This window comes from Polyodon spathula, chromosome 2 (assembly GCF_017654505.1).
Source record: "Polyodon spathula isolate WHYD16114869_AA chromosome 2, ASM1765450v1, whole genome shotgun sequence".
NCBI classification, from domain to species: Eukaryota; Metazoa; Chordata; class Actinopteri; order Acipenseriformes; family Polyodontidae; genus Polyodon; species Polyodon spathula.
In genome coordinates, this window is record NC_054535.1 from 81,380,797 (window position 1) to 81,398,917 (window position 18,121).

At 34.4% G+C, this 18,121-nt stretch overlaps 1 protein-coding gene across 1 annotated transcript in view; it reads left to right on the forward strand.

Moving 5' to 3' along the window:
* The window catches only part of LOC121301989 (contactin-associated protein-like 5), a 130,015-nt gene extending 113,360 nt beyond the window's left edge, over positions 1-16,655 (forward strand). The window contains exons 17-24 of the mRNA XM_041231754.1: positions 1,161-1,379; positions 2,934-3,173; positions 3,360-3,584; positions 5,611-5,744; positions 5,975-6,062; positions 10,783-11,001; positions 13,824-13,895; positions 14,976-16,655. Coding sequence (XP_041087688.1) covers positions 1,161-1,379; positions 2,934-3,173; positions 3,360-3,584; positions 5,611-5,744; positions 5,975-6,062; positions 10,783-11,001; positions 13,824-13,895; positions 14,976-15,172 — 1,394 coding nt within the window. The 3' untranslated portion in view covers positions 15,173-16,655. The remainder of the gene's footprint in view (positions 1-1,160; positions 1,380-2,933; positions 3,174-3,359; positions 3,585-5,610; positions 5,745-5,974; positions 6,063-10,782; positions 11,002-13,823; positions 13,896-14,975) is intronic.
* The last annotated feature ends 1,466 nt before the right edge of the window (positions 16,656-18,121 follow it).

An 18,121-nucleotide genomic window follows, 5' to 3' on the forward strand; every position in this document is an offset into this window, starting at 1 on the left:
AGCTGTTGACAGGCATGTAGATTCAAGTATTCACTAAAAGCGAAAGGCAGAAATGCAGAGGAGTACTGCGACTGTTTTACTTGAAAAGAAACAAAAAACGGTGACTTCCATTTTCTAAAAGTCAACTGAAAACTGTGAAGCACGAAACACATTACATTTGAACCTTACAGAGGCGTTTGTTTGCACAAATATCCCTCTTGAAAAATTGGACAACAAAAAGTTACATAAATTCTTCAGACTGAGTGTAGCAAATGGTGGATTGATGCCTTCATCAGCCCGGCTGAGACGTGAATACTTACCTAAAGTTGCTGAATATCACAAGCAGGAGATTATGAAATTGGTAAAACAGTCTGGTTGCTTGTCAGTGGTCAGTGGTCAACTGACACCCAAGATCAGTGTGGGTTACACATTGTATTTGTTTTGCAAGACCTAAATGGTGAACATGCACCTCACATACTAGAACTGAAAGCTGCCCTTGCAGGTACATTTTACCTACAGGCTGTTAATTACAACATAGTTTCACAAGCTATTATGAAGTGCTTGAATAAGTTTGCCATTGGTTTTTATGATGTCAGTGCATTTATCTCTGTATTTGATGTTTAAAATAATAATAATAATCTGATTACATAATATATTAAATAGTTCTGTGCAAATTCCGCAAAATACGATACTTTACCTGTGACACCTTATTTTCACAGAGCCTTATTTATAATGTATGACATTATAGTCTTTATTTCCAAGCACTTTTATCAAACCTGTATCAGCGTTTTAATTTTAGATACAATATTTAATGTAGGAATAAATACAGACAAAAACACATGCCATAACTGACCGAAGTCAGAATATCAATAAAGAAATTAGCTTTAACTTTTCCGGCTTCGCTGTGTCAAAGTGGCAGTTGTATTGATAATTCTAACTGCACAGCCTTAAGCAGATCATTGAGCTTGTTTTACGTCCTTAATAGTGAGTTTTTAAAGCCTCTGATTTGCACAGTGTGATGTTTTATTCAACAAGCATTTTGTTTAGTAAACTGAAAAAAAAATAATAAAGATCATTGATTGTGTATAGCTGGATAGTTAATTGCAGTAGCGATTTACATTTTGAAGATAAACACTAAATTACATTCATTAGCTGATTTGTGTAATCATTTTGACTGTTAGCTCCTTCAGAAGTAACTCTTTCGTATGACGTGGGAAATGGTCCCTTTGATGTAATTGTGAAGACACCGACACGTTTAAATGACAACCGGTGGCATTATGTGAAGGCTGAGCGGAATGTAAAAGAAGCTTCACTTCAAGTGGATCAACTTCCAAGAAGGATTCAGAAAGCTCCTGCTGATGGACACATTCACCTACAACTCAACAGCCAGTTATTTATAGGTAAGAAATCATTTCCCTTTCAAGCTTATGCAAGATGTGATTGTTTCTGAACCACTGCTTTGAAATTTGGCTGCCCTCCACCAATAAAGTACATTAGACGCTCCCTAACTGAATAGCTATTCATGCTGTATGCTACAGTAGACAGAGAGACATATTAATAACAATCAGGTTAGCAATCAGTAGATCACAATGTTTGAAATTATACACACAACCTCATCTAAATAAAGTTAGAGAGCCTCCAGTTCAAATTAATCAATTTAAAAAATATTTTCAGGTGCTATTGCTAGATGTTTTTTTTTCTACACAGATTGAACTGTTATCAGGGTCTGACGCACTGTTTTATGTGGTTCCTCAGCGGTCTTTGGTACTCTTTTCCAATAACTGTACCTCCCATGAGTCACATGTTTATGTGACTTCATTGATTCTTAGAAATCAGCGAGAATCATGGAGCTAGCTCAAAAAACAATTCCTCTATTCAGCTGTGGCACAAATGTGTTATTTAATATTAAGAAATAAACACATAAATAAATAAAAACAATACACCTTTCCCATGAAGTGGGACATTTGATTTACTAAATCCATTTTTTACTGTGATATACTGTTATTAGGTAGAAATTCATTTAGGAATCATTTCAGGCTTGAGAGATTCAACGACAATTGATAATAAAGCACATTTATCACTCAGATTTATTTAACCATTAACCCCCCTCCCTGAATGCACACATTTTAAAGATGACTTAGGTTGGTAAATATGATGAATATTGCATGAAATAAGATTCAGATACAATGTTTGGAGTGGTTGTTGGTTACCTCATTCTGAGTGTATCATTATTTAGTGTAAAACTAAACAATAATTTAAATGGATAGTCACAAAATTAATTAAAGCTTAATTAAATCAATGGACAAGTCCCAAAAAAACAAGTAACAAACACTAATCTGTTGAGCGGAGTTTCACCTCGTTTAATGGGCAAATTATAACATACATATTTAGGAGGGTGTGTGGACCAGTGGTTAAAAAAACAGGCTTGAAACCAGGAGGTCCTCAATTCAAATCCCAGCTCAGCCAGTGACTCATTGTGTGACCCTAACAAGTCACTTGTGCTCTGTCTTTTGGGAGAGACGTTGTAAGTGACTTTGCAATTGATGCATAGTTCACACACCCAAGTCTCATATTTTGTAAAGTACTTTGTGTTGGTGGTCCACTATGAAAGTTGCTATAAGATTATTATTATTATTATATCAAAACATTACAGCAAGTCAGCTTGTATCTTCAATCACCAAAGTTTAAGCATAAAAGGCTTGGTGGATAAAAAGGACTGTAATCATTTCTGATAAGCAAAAAGCATAATTGTTCTACACAGGTAACTTTTGCAAAGTAATCAAATTGTGATGTAGTCACTTTGTATCCTCTAAAAATAAACATCTGCGGCTTTGTGTGGCTTACATTGTCAGAGAAGGTCCATAACAAAAGTCCATATAATCAAATGTATTTAGTGAAGTGTAATTCTCTGCACTCAAAAGACATCTCATGTAATGATTTTAATTTCCTTGCAGGAGGCACTGCTTCGAGGCAAAAAGGATTTCTTGGATGTATCCGTTCATTGCAGTTAAATGGAGTAACACTTGACCTTGAAGAGAGAGCCAAGATTACCCCTGGTGTGAAAGCTGGTTGTCCAGGACATTGCAGCAGCTATGGTAGTCTTTGTCACAACAAAGGAAAATGCATTGAAAAATACAATGGCTTCTCATGTGATTGTAGCTACTCAGCTTTCTCAGGGCCATTTTGCAAGAAAGGTAACAAGACACTTTAATATATATATATATATATATATATATATATATATATATATATATATATATATATATATATATATATACTATATCTGCACATGTAACTTTGTATATTTTTGTAGTATTATATAATTGAAAAGAAAAAGGGTGACAAGAATAACTTGTCTGTGTTTGTTTCTGTTATTCCAGAGGTCGCTGCATACTTCAAGAGTGGAACATCTGTGATGTATACATTTAAGGAGCCCTATGAGATTAATAAAAATTTAAGTGCTCAGTCATCTTCCATTTACTCCGATGTAACTCTTAGAAGTGAGAATATTTATTTTAGCTTCCGCACAACTCAGACACCAAGCTTACTATTATATGTAAGCTCCTATTACAAGGAATATCTGGCAGTTACACTGAATAAAAATGGTGAGTTAATTTATTTAATTTTTTGTAGAAAAATAGAAAGATACCATACCTGATGATCCCAAACCAGCATGTGTGCGTGCTTGTGTGGTGCAGGGAGAGCGAAAGGGAAGCATTTACAGACTACATGTCATCTTGTCCAGCTTATGCATGGAGAATTATTCATTTGTATTCTACCAAATGTCATATTGATATACTTCATCACCAGTAGTCACCTGGAGTCTAAAAGTGTCTAAAGCAAGATGCTGCAGTATCAGAAACCACACATCTTTCAGTCTAAAATGGGCAGGTTTTTATGGCTTTTCCAGATCACCTCATTCAAGGGTTTGAAATGAAGTAGAATTTGTTCATTGGGCAGACCATTTCTTTTGTGCCAGTAAACATCACATCATAGGAATAACTTCTTACACAATCTCAGCATGTATTGGCACCCTAATCTACTACAAAACATAGCTCTCTCTGAGGCGTTGAAATATGAACGGTGCCTGATACCTCCAGGGATATTCAAACATCTAGCAGAATCCATGTGCAGGGTTGACGGCTGTAAATGGAAAAAATTGCGGAAGGTATGAACATGGTGGCAGATAAAGGCCAGCTTGCTTGACAGTTGCACTGTACATGTACCCATGACTTACCAATTAGGGATAAGCACACCACCATTGTGAAATCTCTCCTGGCATATCAAAGGACTCAGCACTTTCTGTGGCAGCTGTCAGGATTTAATTCAGGAGCATTTTTTTATTTGACTCTGAGAGAAAAAAAAAAGCTCACTCAAATGTGACAGGCAATGAAATTAACAATTCTTTTTACAAGAAACAATAAAACTATGATGGTGAAGTCTGATTTAGTTAACAAACATTGATTGCAGGAGCATCTTTCTTTTTGCAGGTGTACTCTTGAACCAGTAATTATGATAACTTGTTAAGTTGCTCTGCCACCAGGGAATACAGAACTGCAAGAAGAAAAAACGTTTCTGTTTTCTCCAAAATGTTTGTCCAATCAAGCTCAAGAGAAGCATCTGATTTGCAACGTTTTTTTGTTTGTTTGTTTGTTTGTTTTTTAATGTTATACTGTGATGAGCTATTCCTTTTGCACACAAAGTGTTATTGTCTGATATACAGTACATTATTTTCTTCTTTTTAGAGGTTTCTTAAAACATCAGCCTTGGGTGCCAAACCATCTTAGGGAATAAAATAGGTTGGCTGAACTTGTTTGAAAGTGTGGGGAATAAAATATTGAACATCATTCCTTACAATTTAAGTTATGGCTCATTAACACAGTGTTTTTATTAATGAACTTACTGCATTGATAACATAGGAGGAACTGGTGTGTAATGCTCTGACTAGTTCATAAACAAGATTATTTGATTTAAGAACCCATATCAAACTATTCAGTCGTATGCTGTTACTGCTCATTACCTAATTACAACCATTCCCAGTCCCATATTAAAAAAATAAAATAATAAATAAAAGTGTTCACTTCTTTTCTATATATTGTGTCTGTTTAATAATCACTTAAAGTGAAAGGTACTGTGTGACTACAATGTAACAGAGCTTTATCAGGCACAGAAACCAAAGTTGGTAGTAACCAAGAATTGCCCTTAACCAAGATTATCTTAACTGGGCTTCACATATTTTGTAATTAATTTGAAAATAAATATCCGTTCAACTTTAAACTTAAAAAAAGAAAAAAATGCTCTGTGGAGCATGGACCATTTCATGTGTTGCTTGTAGTTAAAACATCAAATATGTACCAACTATGATGATGAGTAACCTCACAATACATTTGTTTGTGTGTTTTGTGTTGCCTTCATATGAATTGCAGGACAAAAAGTATTGTTTATAAAAAGTGCAGGTGTCCTCTGTTTCATTATTTCAATAAATACTCAATATTTAAACTATACAGTGTGTCCTGATGTATGTCTATGTATGATATACGTATCTGAGGGGTAGGAACAGGAACTACACATCATTAAAATAGTGTTACAGTATTACTTGTCAAATACATGTCTGCTCTGTTTTGTTCTTAGGCCATTTACAAATCAAGTATAAGCTTCATAATAACAAAAGTCCAGAAATGTTCAGGGTAAATTTCCGAAACCTGGCAAATGGACACCCTCACGAAGTTAAAATTGATAGGGAAGGAGACAGTCTTTCTGTACAGGTAATACTTGGTTTATTTAGTTAATGTGTGCTTACTGTTTCTTATTGGTAATACTTTGATATTGAGATAAACCCCTACAATGAATGATGAGTGTGTTTATTCAAAATAATATGAATACTAGAGTTGTCAAACAACCGATCAAGTTATTAATATGCACTGTTAAGTTTATTTTAAATTAATAGGCGCTGTATGTTTTTTTTTTTTGTTTGTTTTTTGTTTTGTTTTTTCAGATTGACCAGCATCCCAGAGAAGAATTTAGTCTATCATCTGATTTTGAGTTTAATGCCATCAAATCTATCATCCTTGGAAAAATCTTTGGTAAGTAAATCTACAGTTGTTATAGTTCTTAGAAATCAACTGCTCTTGTATGTTTCATCAGTGAGAAACACATCTGCTCTAAAAGTAGAGTGGGTTTGGTGGAACAGATCTGTGGTGCCTCAAGGCACAGCACAGTATACCGCAGTAATCCTGTGTGTAGCTTCAAGTGAACATCAGTACTTTCCTTTTTCAGCACATTACTTTAGATGGTGATTTCTGCTTAGGATTTGTTTAATACTCCCCTGCCTCCCTTGGGTACTGTGTTTTTTAAATGATTGCAATGTTTATTATATGTTTGAGCAATAATTTCAATAATACAAATTATTTCTGAATGTTACATCAACTTACAATATTTCCCCCATATGCCTTTTCTAAAGAGAGAGGTTTATTTGTATGGAGAATTTAAATTTACTCTAAAGTTTAGTCCAGTTTTACTACTTGTATACCAGATATTTAGTTTTCAGGCCTGTAGCAAAGTAAATTAAAAGAATGGAAACCTCTCACACAGAAGTACAAATAATGTATGTTACAGAACTCTCTATGCTTAAGTCTCTTTGAAAATATCAGTAGTATTTTTATGTACTGTGGCATAGCGGCTCTCGGCCTGGAGAAATGTGTTGGGGATTGGCAGAGATAGGTAGAGGTTGTGTTCAAACTGCCACAAGTGTAATTATTTTTCATTGAAGTTAATTGTCACATGCCTGTAGCAGGTATTTAAAACAGAATCAAATGTTTGTTCATGGCAGTCTCCTGTCTGAAGAGAGAGGCTGCCATTGTAAAGAAATATTTGTGGTTTAAAAAAAAAAAAAAAAAGGTAGCGTGTAAATATTAATCTTCTATGACTCTACTTAACAAAATAAGATTAAACCGTTTTGATGTATGTAATGCCAGAATACTTCCACCAGAATGAAAGGGCCTGTGACAGTTTCTGCAGTGTAAATTTAGCCCAGTCTATTATTCATTATAAAGGTTGCTTATCAGCAAACAAAACACTGAACCATGAATCAAGGTAATTGGACTCTGCCTTAATGGCATTTTTGAAATACTTATTGTTGTATTCACTGTTCTCTTTTCAGCATTTATTTGAAGTATAGATACATTATGCAGTGCCTTTTTCATACCACACCTTTTCTGTGTGTAATAGGAGGCAGAGCCTTTAGGTACAATAAAATTAACAGAAACTGACTTTAATTTGACATCATGCTGCTTCTGTAGCAAAGATTAATACTTCTGAATCATTTGTTAACTCTATTGTTAATACTTTCGAATCCTTTGTTAACTCTGTTATTAACACTTCTGAATCATTTGTTAACTCTGTTATTAACACTTCTGAGTCATTTGTTAACCATGTTACAGAATATAAACAGTCCTCGTTATTAAACAAACAAGAACAGCATTCAAACATGAAAAATAAATAAAATAAAATAATCTGCTTAATGTTGTTGAAAAACTGATGTCACAGTAGGTTTCTACTGTCTGATAGCAGTCTGATATTATTATTATTATTATTATTATTATTATTATTATTATTATTATTATTATTATTATTATTATTATTATTATCATGGTACATTGTGTGTTGTTCATTGACATTAAAATCCCCTTTTTCCCTGATAGGAATTGTAATTTCAATGTGACCTGTGACAGTGATTACTTTAGGCTGCTGCAGAACAATGTTTAAATATTTGATTAATAATAATAATAATAATAATAATAATAATAATAATAATAATAATAATAATAATAATAATAATCCTGATACTTATATATAGAAACATAGAAGATTAATGTGAATGGATATATAAATTAATATTCCTCATATCAAACAGACCCTCACAGGTACACCAGGGACACATTAAGATATTGCATCGGGAATGACTCCAAAACAAAATGTTACATCTTCATGAGATTAGGGCACAAATAACAGCTCAAGTGCAGTAAAGATGGTAAGAAGAGTTGAACCTGCTGATCCCAATAATAGCTTTATAATTTCCCTTGTGAGTTTCATAGCTTTGGAAGACTGAGTGGGGCCACCAGCCACTGGAGTGTGGTTCCAGAGTAGCTGGAACTCATACAGTTTAAAAGGGACCATTAAAGTAACTATAGATAGTAGCAAAGTGATTTATGCTTGTTAAAACACTGCCATTGAATAAAAGAACAAGGGAGATGTGTCTGTGATAATGTGGAAATAGCACAGAAAAGATGTATGGGATTGATTATACAGGAAATACTGTAGAAAATGTGAAGTTTTGTTCATGAAAAGACAGTGAATTAATAACAAATCGGAAAGCATTATATACAACCAGCACATTGGTATTTGACAATTTAACTAAAACAATTGTATTATTGCAAAAACTATTTCAATACTGTCCCTGTAAATATCTGTGGGAGCAGTTTACTGAATTGGGAACTCTTAACAGGCTTTCACATTCCATGGTCTTTTTTTGTTTGTTTGCCGATGAAAAGATGTGATTTTTCCTTGAGCCACATAAATGTTCTGAAATGCTATACAGTATACAGTAACATAAAATTAAACCACAAAAACATTTAAAACAAACAAAAAACATGTCACTGTCACTTGCTTTTCTGCTGAGGAAACTGCAGCAGGGTTCAGCTTTTTCTTTTTCAATCTATGCAAGAAGTCTTCTAAATAGCAACCGCATGTAGCGTTCCATTTATGATCCACAACAATACTGGACGTGGAACAACACATAATATCACCAGCCAAATGAAATGTCCCATTCTTATAGAGCAATTGTTTTGCAGAAATATTTCCGATTTTGATGCAGCTGGTTTTCATTGAAGACATTTTAAAGAAATGTTGCAACTGTATGCAATGTGTTTAATAATTTACCAGAAGCAAACTAAAAATATATTTACAGTATTCTTTCAGAAATGAGGATTTTCACAGGGAACTACACATCACAGCAGTGGGTACATTTCCTTGGAATTGTGTGATTTGAGATAACTGAAAAAAATACCGCCTTTACTATAATAATTTCACTGGTTGATGTACAAATACAAAGTATGGAAGGGAAAATAGCAACTGTAGGCATTGCAAAGGGCAGTCAAAGGAAACTATGTAATATTACTTGTATGGTATAAAATTCAGTTGTTGTGACGGAATAATGCAGCACTTAGGAGAGATAAGAAAAGGTACCTTCAGTGTGTTTATCTTCTGTGAGGGTTTGGCCTGAAGCAACAACCATGTATTATTATTATTTATTGGGGGACATGTATCAAGATCAACTGACGCAGCGCTAAATTGGCTGAGAGTAAAGTAGGCCCAAATTTCAGCACATCCCAAATGTATTAACTGGCCTAAATTGAATGAGGCATGGCGTAAACTGGTACATTTAAATGCGAAAAATTCTGCTGCACCGGTGTCCCTCAAAATGGGCTACCGGTAGCACAGATTAACAGAACAATCTGAAAAATAGCGCCTCCCCTCCAAATGGGCTGCCTCAGTTGAGTACTAGGTAGGGCAACTGGAGAGGCTATGACCCGTGTTGACTGTGTCTTGACTTTTATATTATGTTTTACTGTACAACGGATAAAACGAAATATACATAATGAAAAGGATATAATGAACCAAGTTTATTGTACAGCCAACATAAACTATAATGAAATAGCCGGTATTGCGCTATAATTTCATCGTCAGGGAGATCAGAAAGGGTAATGCAGACCCTAAATACTCTCCCTTCTTCACAGTACTCTCCCTCTGTTCCTGGGTTGTTCAGGAAGGTTAGAAGTCTGCACTGTCCGCCATAAGAAATGCCCCTGAAAATTCACGATATCACAAATTTCACGAAAATCGTGTATTTGACTGCCTACCGTGAAAAATTTCCTTACATTATTTTACATTACTATACTCTTTACCTCCCCTGTTGATTTCATACTTTTATCAAGTAAAAGCAGCGCTACAGTAGCTTTACATGGTCCAACTCAATGCCATGCATTTGGTTACTACAGCAACTGGGACAAACAAATACTAGCTTCATTATTAGTGAATTCGTCATACTGTTCAATGACATTTCTGCATACCACTAGAAATGTACAGTGTGTATAAAGAAAAAGACAAAAGCTTCAGTTTTGTCATTTCAGGTTTGCAGTTAACATTTCTCTTGTGTTTAATATTTTGGGATTAGAGGCAAAATAGGCAATGGAAGTTACACTGGCATTTTTGATGTGTCAACATAAGCTCCCTTTCAATCTCGAAATATCAACCATTACTTGTTGGGAAATGACCCTCTTGTCCCATGAACTGAGCACATATTTAAAAAGCTGCCTGATAGGCCCAGTGTGAACACATTTCTGTTGCATTTTGGGAATAAGACGCTACGTCACACAACAACCTTCACTGTTTGATTCCACACTCCAACATGAGCAGATGGGTAACCACTTGCAACGTTATCGTGAGAATTTATGGCCTTAATTTACTAGGATCTGTCTACCTAATTTGATTGGGCATCACCCTGTTGTGGGAATGTTCTCCTGGTATGCACTGGGCACCGTGATTACTCTGTCGACCTGTGACACTTCACATATGGGCTTCTTTGCAAAGTGCAATGCTAAAAAGTGTCCCCATCTCACTTGAAAATCAGTATAAAGATACATAATTATAAAGAACATGTTATAAGAAATATTAATTAACTGCTGCATCATGTGTGGGCTGTCAAGACATTTTTAATTCTGTTCTAATTCTGTTTTTTGTATATAGAAAGCAGTGACCTGGACCAAGATATTTCAAGGGTTAACTCCCTTGGATTCAGTGGCTGTCTCTCCTCTGTGCAGTTTAACCACATTGCTCCATTAAAAGCTGCATTGCTCTACCCTGATTCAGCCCCAGTCACAGTGAAAGGACAGCTGTTTGAGTCTCATTGTGGAGCTTCTTCAGAAGCTGATCCATCCTCAATTGAAAGAACGCATTCCTTGTCAGGTATGTCATGGAGTGGTTAAAAAGTCATTACTTGTAAGAGAGAGGGCAGGGGACAGCATGGGGTGGATAGATAGTAGGTTCAGTAGAAAAAAATTTATAGCAAAAATGGTACAGTAATTTGTTTTGTTGTTTGTCAAAGTATAATTGTAGGTAAAATAAAAATAAAAAAAAATCCATTGTTAAAAATAATAATATAGTAATAATTTTGTATCTCTGGGCCCTATTCATAACATTTTAAAGAGTTTTAGGAATGCTTTTCTCAATTGTATGGCAGTGGCCTAGATTATGCAGATCAATAGAATATGTGGGTAAATGTAGGGTTATAAAAGGTTAAACCAGTTAGTTATTATTATAGCCTCTGTGGATATGTATTCTTCTTATATCAAACTAGTGTACAGCTATAGTCAAAAGTTTTGCATCACCTAAAATTGAGACATAATAATAATAAAACTATTAAATAATAAAAAAAAAGACTATTTGTACATAATTTAGATTTTTCATTCAGTATATGGGAAAACTACAAAGCAATATGTAACTCAATATGTTAACGTAACATTATTCAACAGGTTTCATTTGACTTTATGAATCAAAATTAGTTAATTCTGTAGGGTGATGCAAAACTGGCCATAACTCCATACAAATCCATTCTACTTTACATGCCTTACACAGTACATTGTGGTTGCTCTTATTGCATTATGTATGGACAACACAAGAAATGCAGCTTAACAGGAGCCATTGTTACATCATTAATGCAGGAAACAAACACAGCAAAAGGAATAGGCAGAAACTTAGGGTATAGTTGAAACATAAAGAACCTGTGCATGTAAACCAATATTGTTTTTTACAGTTAAGCACATTGCACACTGGGTCCGTTCTGTCATTTATCATCTAAATCTAAATCTGTTATTTATCAACTAGATGTGTTAATATTGTACTTCAGAGCACTGATGTGCAGTGGAGGCTTTCTAGTAAATATACCTATAGTTTTAGTTTAATTAAAAAAAAATACAATTCTATTGTTAATTGCATAACTTTGGACACACAATGGTAAATGTAGTATAAACTGTAGTATGATCAGCAGACACTGGTGGAAGTTAAAACGTTTGCTAATTGTTACATTTCTACTAGATCTACAATAATGTTGTTACGTAATACATAAAAAATAAATAAATACATAAAACACATGATATTACATAACACAGTTGTCATAGCATAAGAAACCATATGACCAATGTTTAATTTTTCAAACACTCGGTCCTGTAATAAATATATCTAAACGTTGGGAAGCTAGCAATGAGAAAATACTTTGCCATAATGACCTTCTATGAAGCCAGAAATTCCATCACTTTCATGTACTGCCCCTCTTTTCTGTCCACTCTGGCCCTTTCACACTTCTTTCTCTGATATGTGTCTTGCAAGTTAGGCATAACGACAATTACGGACTCAGGCCCAAATTTATAAAGGGGAAAAACTGACTGCAAAAAACCACATAATGTAAGTCTTCAGTACGGCTGCACTCAGCATCAAAATAACTACCTGTTTTAAAAGGCTAGTTAGGTGAAGCAGGCGATTCTGCAATCAAACAATTTAAAAACCCCTCAAGCGGTGGAAAATTACTCACCTCTCACAATAAATAGTGGATTTGGGTCAACCCTGCTTGTGTAGGCTACACATTCCAAAACAAAATGAATGGCACACGAAAAGACCTCAGCCTGGTACTAGCCTGGTCGTGCTACATGGTGATGAGGATACTCGGAAACGAAAACTGAAATTTACCAGTATGGAAGTGGAGATTTTGGTACAAGAAGATGTGTTACAAGCTCGAAATACATCACCAGGACAAAGGAATAAAATATGGAATGTGTGGTGGCTTCTTAATCAACAAATGTACCACTTCAGAGTTTGTAGTCTAGGTTGCTTATACATTATGACACACCATCCAATTACTGTGCTTGGCATATTAGTTCAACTTATTATTAAATGTTTCTTTGTCCTTGAAAACAATGTCTCCTTCTTGCTGCAGTCAAGTCTCCCACATCACCTTGCCTTTTACACAGCCTACTGTCTGACTGCTGCAAATTAACGACTGCTTTTCAGAGTTCTTAAAATAATCAAGCACGTACAAGGCCCACAATTAACGGCGGCTTTAGTAAATTAGACAGAATATTTAATAAACCTCATTTGCAAAATCCCCTCCCAATTTTATCAGTTTCATTCAGAAACACCCCAGAATTAAATATGCATCAAGAGCTAAAGCACACAGAGACACACAGCACACAGAGACATTGCCCCTGCAAATCATATGTTAATTGTGTGTTTATGTCATTGCGTGTGTTTTATAAATCCCATCCAAGAATTCAGAACCCGGTCGTAAAACATGCACAATCCATTTATAAATCTGGGCCTCAGTATGCAAGGTGCAATAGGGAATGCACATGGTCGTTTTTTTTTTTTCTGTTTAGACACACGTTAAATTCAGATGCGTTATCGGATCCAGTGTGCAATGGCCTTTAAGCTACGGTTAACATTACAGAAATATGACTGGGTTGAAATGAAGGTGTTTAAAATATGATATTGCTAGTTTGTTTATAATGGGCATGTATCTGAGGGCTAAGGGTAGCTACTGCCCTTAACCGTTGTATTCATTCCTATGGTAAAATATGCGCAAGGTTACAGGTTTTTCAGTTTCCTTTTTGTGTCCATGTTTTTTTTATCTGTTTAAAACCACTTTACTTTTTTTTCTGTTCTGTATGAGTCAACAATTAACAGAAGCATACAGACCTGTTTAACTGCCTGTCCTCTTATTCTTTTTTCTGCTGTAGATCATTCTGGTCCATTAGATGAGGGTGAGCCAATAGTAAATGCAATCAGGAGCGACTCTGCTCTTATTGGAGGTAAAGGGGACATTAGCTGTCACCAAAATATATTTGAACAAAATACAAAAAGCAATATAAACTCCATTATAGTAAGAAAATGCTACTGATTTAAGTCCTACGACGACCTAAAAGCTCATGCCTACTATTGAATGGTGCAGCTCATACTGTATATACTTACAATAACAAACAGTCGATTATAATACTATACTCACAAACTGAAAAGTTATAACATAAGATAATAATAACACTGCCAACAGGGTGTTTACCACCATGGGCAGCCAAAAAGGGCACTGAATCGAAGAGACAGAAAAGGTGTTCTGGAGATCATTGATTAATTTAGTGCTGCCTCATGGAAATCTCAATGCTGAGCATTCAGCAGCTAAGGAAACCAGTCTAATCTCCCTGCCTGCATTCAAAAAGAGATAAAAGATAATCTAAACAATGGTAGCACATTAGGAGCCTACCAGAACTTATAAAATAAAACCAAAATGGGGTTATTTGGATATACTGAGACAAGGGCACCAAAAACAAATTATTATTTTTTTTTATTTTTTTTTGTGGTTTTACCTATTTGCTGATTAAGAAGGATTTTAATACCAGCTATATTTAAATACTTTGCAATTTTCAAATCCATTACAAAGTAGTATAAAATTCACTTGAACTGTGTCTTGACACTCATTAGGCGTTTCTTATTCTCTTGGTAATTGAATGTGCCAGGCATAATGACAAGCAAGTGATGGGTGTTTTTTTCTCAATTGCAGTGTATAGTTCCATTTCATTAAATATTATCATGATGGAAATTTACCAGAACAGTTAAAATAGCACATATGCTGGTAAACTATTTGAAGTCAAGATCTTAATTTGAAAATAAGGTACAATTACTGGGAGATGTGTAATAGTTTACAGCAAATTAAGTCTTATCAGATAACAACTTCTCTTTAAAGGCAGTAATTGATTTGAAAAAAAAAAAAAAACAATTTGAGTAAGTGTCAAAGGCAGAATGTGTGTTTAGCTTGCAAAACATTAATTTTAAACCGGTACAGTATTATTGGGTAGTGCAAAGTTCAATGAATTAATTTTGTTTATTTCAATCCACAGGAGTGATAGCCGTCATCATATTTGTCATCCTTTGTGTTGTCGCAGTAATGGCACGGTTTTTATGTCAACGAAAAGAAACCTATCGGAACAGGGAAGCAAAGGGACAACAGCATGACGACAACTCAGGCCTTGCTTTAAAAAATGAACTCAACTCACAGAATACACTGAGTGAAAATCAAAGGGAATACTTCATATGATGAACTTTTCCTTCTCAGTGTACACGGTCAACAAAAAGAAGGAATTGAAAAGCGTTGCCAAGACTGTCTTTAGACATAAAAATATGTTGTGGAAAAGCAGTTTTCAGTTGTCAAGGCCCAATAGATTAAGCTGTGCAAAATTCAAAAGATTGTATCCGTTGTTTGTTTTTTGTACTCCACTTAGAGTGATAGTCAAAAGAGGCTGTGCTCCTGTCATTCACAGTCCTGTATTGTAAATGTTCGGTACTATGTAAAAGTAGCTCCTACATGTTCGTAACATACTCAGCAGGTTTGCTTAACTCATTTCTGTTCAATAGTTGTTTTTTTAATTTTTTTATTGTGTATATTTCTGTTTATTTAAAATGTAAAAAGGTCAGATATGCATGTTATTTTAGGTTATGTAAGTGTACCCTAAAGTAGTAACCAAAAGAGAAGTAATTTTAAATGTGCGTTAGATGTGATCACAGTGAGTCACAGCTGTGCTATTTGTGTAAATGTAAAGGTTGGGCAGAAAACTGTGCTTTGCTATTATTAAAAGTGAAATTGTGTGCAATACAAGCGCAGGTGTAGATGGCACAGATCATCCAGTTCTATCATTCTAACAAGAATCATTAAAAAAATTATTGGAAAGCTAAATGTAAAAATATAATAAATTAGACTTTTGTTATACTAAATAGTTTAGTTTGAGAACTTCTTTTCTTATTTTATTATTATAAGCCTACTGTACACTACAGTGTCATTGGACGGTCATGTCGCCTGGAAATTGCCTGTACCAAAAGGCATGAATGTCAAACCAAATACCAACTGTTGTCGGAATTGGACAGAAAATTATAATAAAATGATGTGTCCTTAAAGTAAAAAAAAACAAAAACAAAACACACAAATCGATCTTTATATTTGGTTACAAAACTCCTGTGTACTGATCCTGTGTATTTAATATGTATTGAAACACATTTGCCATTAAATAGTGCCTCATAAACACAAACAAACAACCTAAAAAAGATATATCTAGGACTAGAACTTTATCTGAAGCCAAACTGCAAGTGGTATAAACTCTGATGGAGACATGTAGGATCTCAATGAATTGTGCATTTATACATCCACTTCACTGCTGGAAAAACTAAAACAGCCCCTGAAGCTCACAGCTTTGCCACACGCAAGTTATTCTCGCTCATAAATTATAATCGCCTTTGATTTCCTCTGTATACACTGAACATGCACTACTGTATTGTATATTAACATCCCAGTATGCATGTTTTCCTCTTCTCTGTGAAGTAGCACATAAACATGTTATATCAGTGGTAGCACCATTATATTAAGTACTTTCTCTGTCCTTCTTGAATATGGTTATAGCTCATTATATTTAATAACCCTTTGGTATGCCGGGGACTCAGCAGCAACACATCAACAGCAGATGCTAATGCTTCTTGCAGCTTTGCCAGCGTCTTGGGAAATTATTAATATATATATATAATATATATATATATATCTATTATATATATCTATAATATTATATATATATATATATGTCACGATCGAAACTGCACGTTAGAATGTTAAATTACATTGGGAAGGTCGATTAACTATTGATCATAACTAATATTTTTTCTTAAGTAACATGTCTGTTCTTGTCTTAAGTATCCTATTGGATTTATTTACCAGTTATTAGTAATTACTCTTACTTGAAATTAGATCTTCCTATTTGTTCCTTTTTTTCTTTTCATGTTCATCATTATATAAAATGATTTTGAGACCATTTACTTCACCTTGCCTTTGTGGAGTTCTGCTGTAATAAACATATTTGTAAGTTGGTAATAGTTTCTAGAGTGCCTGTTTGATTTCAGTTTCCTGGGCAAATGTGTACTTACTTTTTTTTGTGGCTTTAATAATTTGATTATCGTAGTGCCTCTGTTTGCAATGGATATAATATCCTATATTTTTATAAAAAGTGTTTTTCGATGCACTGTATTTTTGCTATATGTTCTGAGAAGCAAGGCATTATATAATCAATTTGGAAGGTTTTAACATTTTCGATAAAAACACGCCTGGTAACCACTGCATTATTCCCCAGTAATATGCTATTTACAATATGTTTGCCCACCTCTGTTAAAGGTATCTAGACATCTAAATTATGCCAGTTCTTAAAACAACACATTTTTTAAACACATAAAAACCTTAAATTCTTCTTTCATGTAGTTCAGAAATGGTGTATCTTCAATCTGTATCTATACTTTTTTTTTTTTTATGTGATATCTCATCTTCGCAATGTATTTACTTTCTCACTGGTAACGGTACTTCTGACCTGTAATAAATTACAGTACCATTCCACTGCCTGTTTGGTCTGATCTTATCAGATGAGTGATTCAAATGTATTCGAGTCCACATGCTTTTGTCATAGGAACTTGTTAAAATGTACAGACAAGGCACTTAACTTTTGATCTCAAGGTCAAAATGTAAAGTTTATATTAAAGTATTAACTGTTATTAGTCAATGTAAGCTCTACATTATTTAGATGATGGTTTTATAAAGATGCATTGTTAATTTTTTCAGTGTAAATTGATTTGACTTTAATTATTTCTGAATTGAAAGATTTCCTGTAAGTAAATGTAATAAAGTAAATTCAGAATCAGCTGCCATTTTGTGACATTGTTTTTGTTTTTTTTTTTGCATTATTCAATGTAGTCAGATTGTGATTGAGAAAAGTAGAACAGTTTGCTAACTTGCCAGATAACAAAGCCAGAAACAAATACACTTCCCTGGGTTGAATCACTATAGCAACACCAAGCACACTGTTCATTATGCAGCTATAGAGAACTGAAGAAATTAGATCTGACACCGTTGTGTATCATATCACCATTATTTACCATGGGATGTTTCATTGATGGACTATGCACTAAAACTGCTTGCCCAAGGGTGTATAACGCAAGTAGAGACAATCTCCTCTCCAGT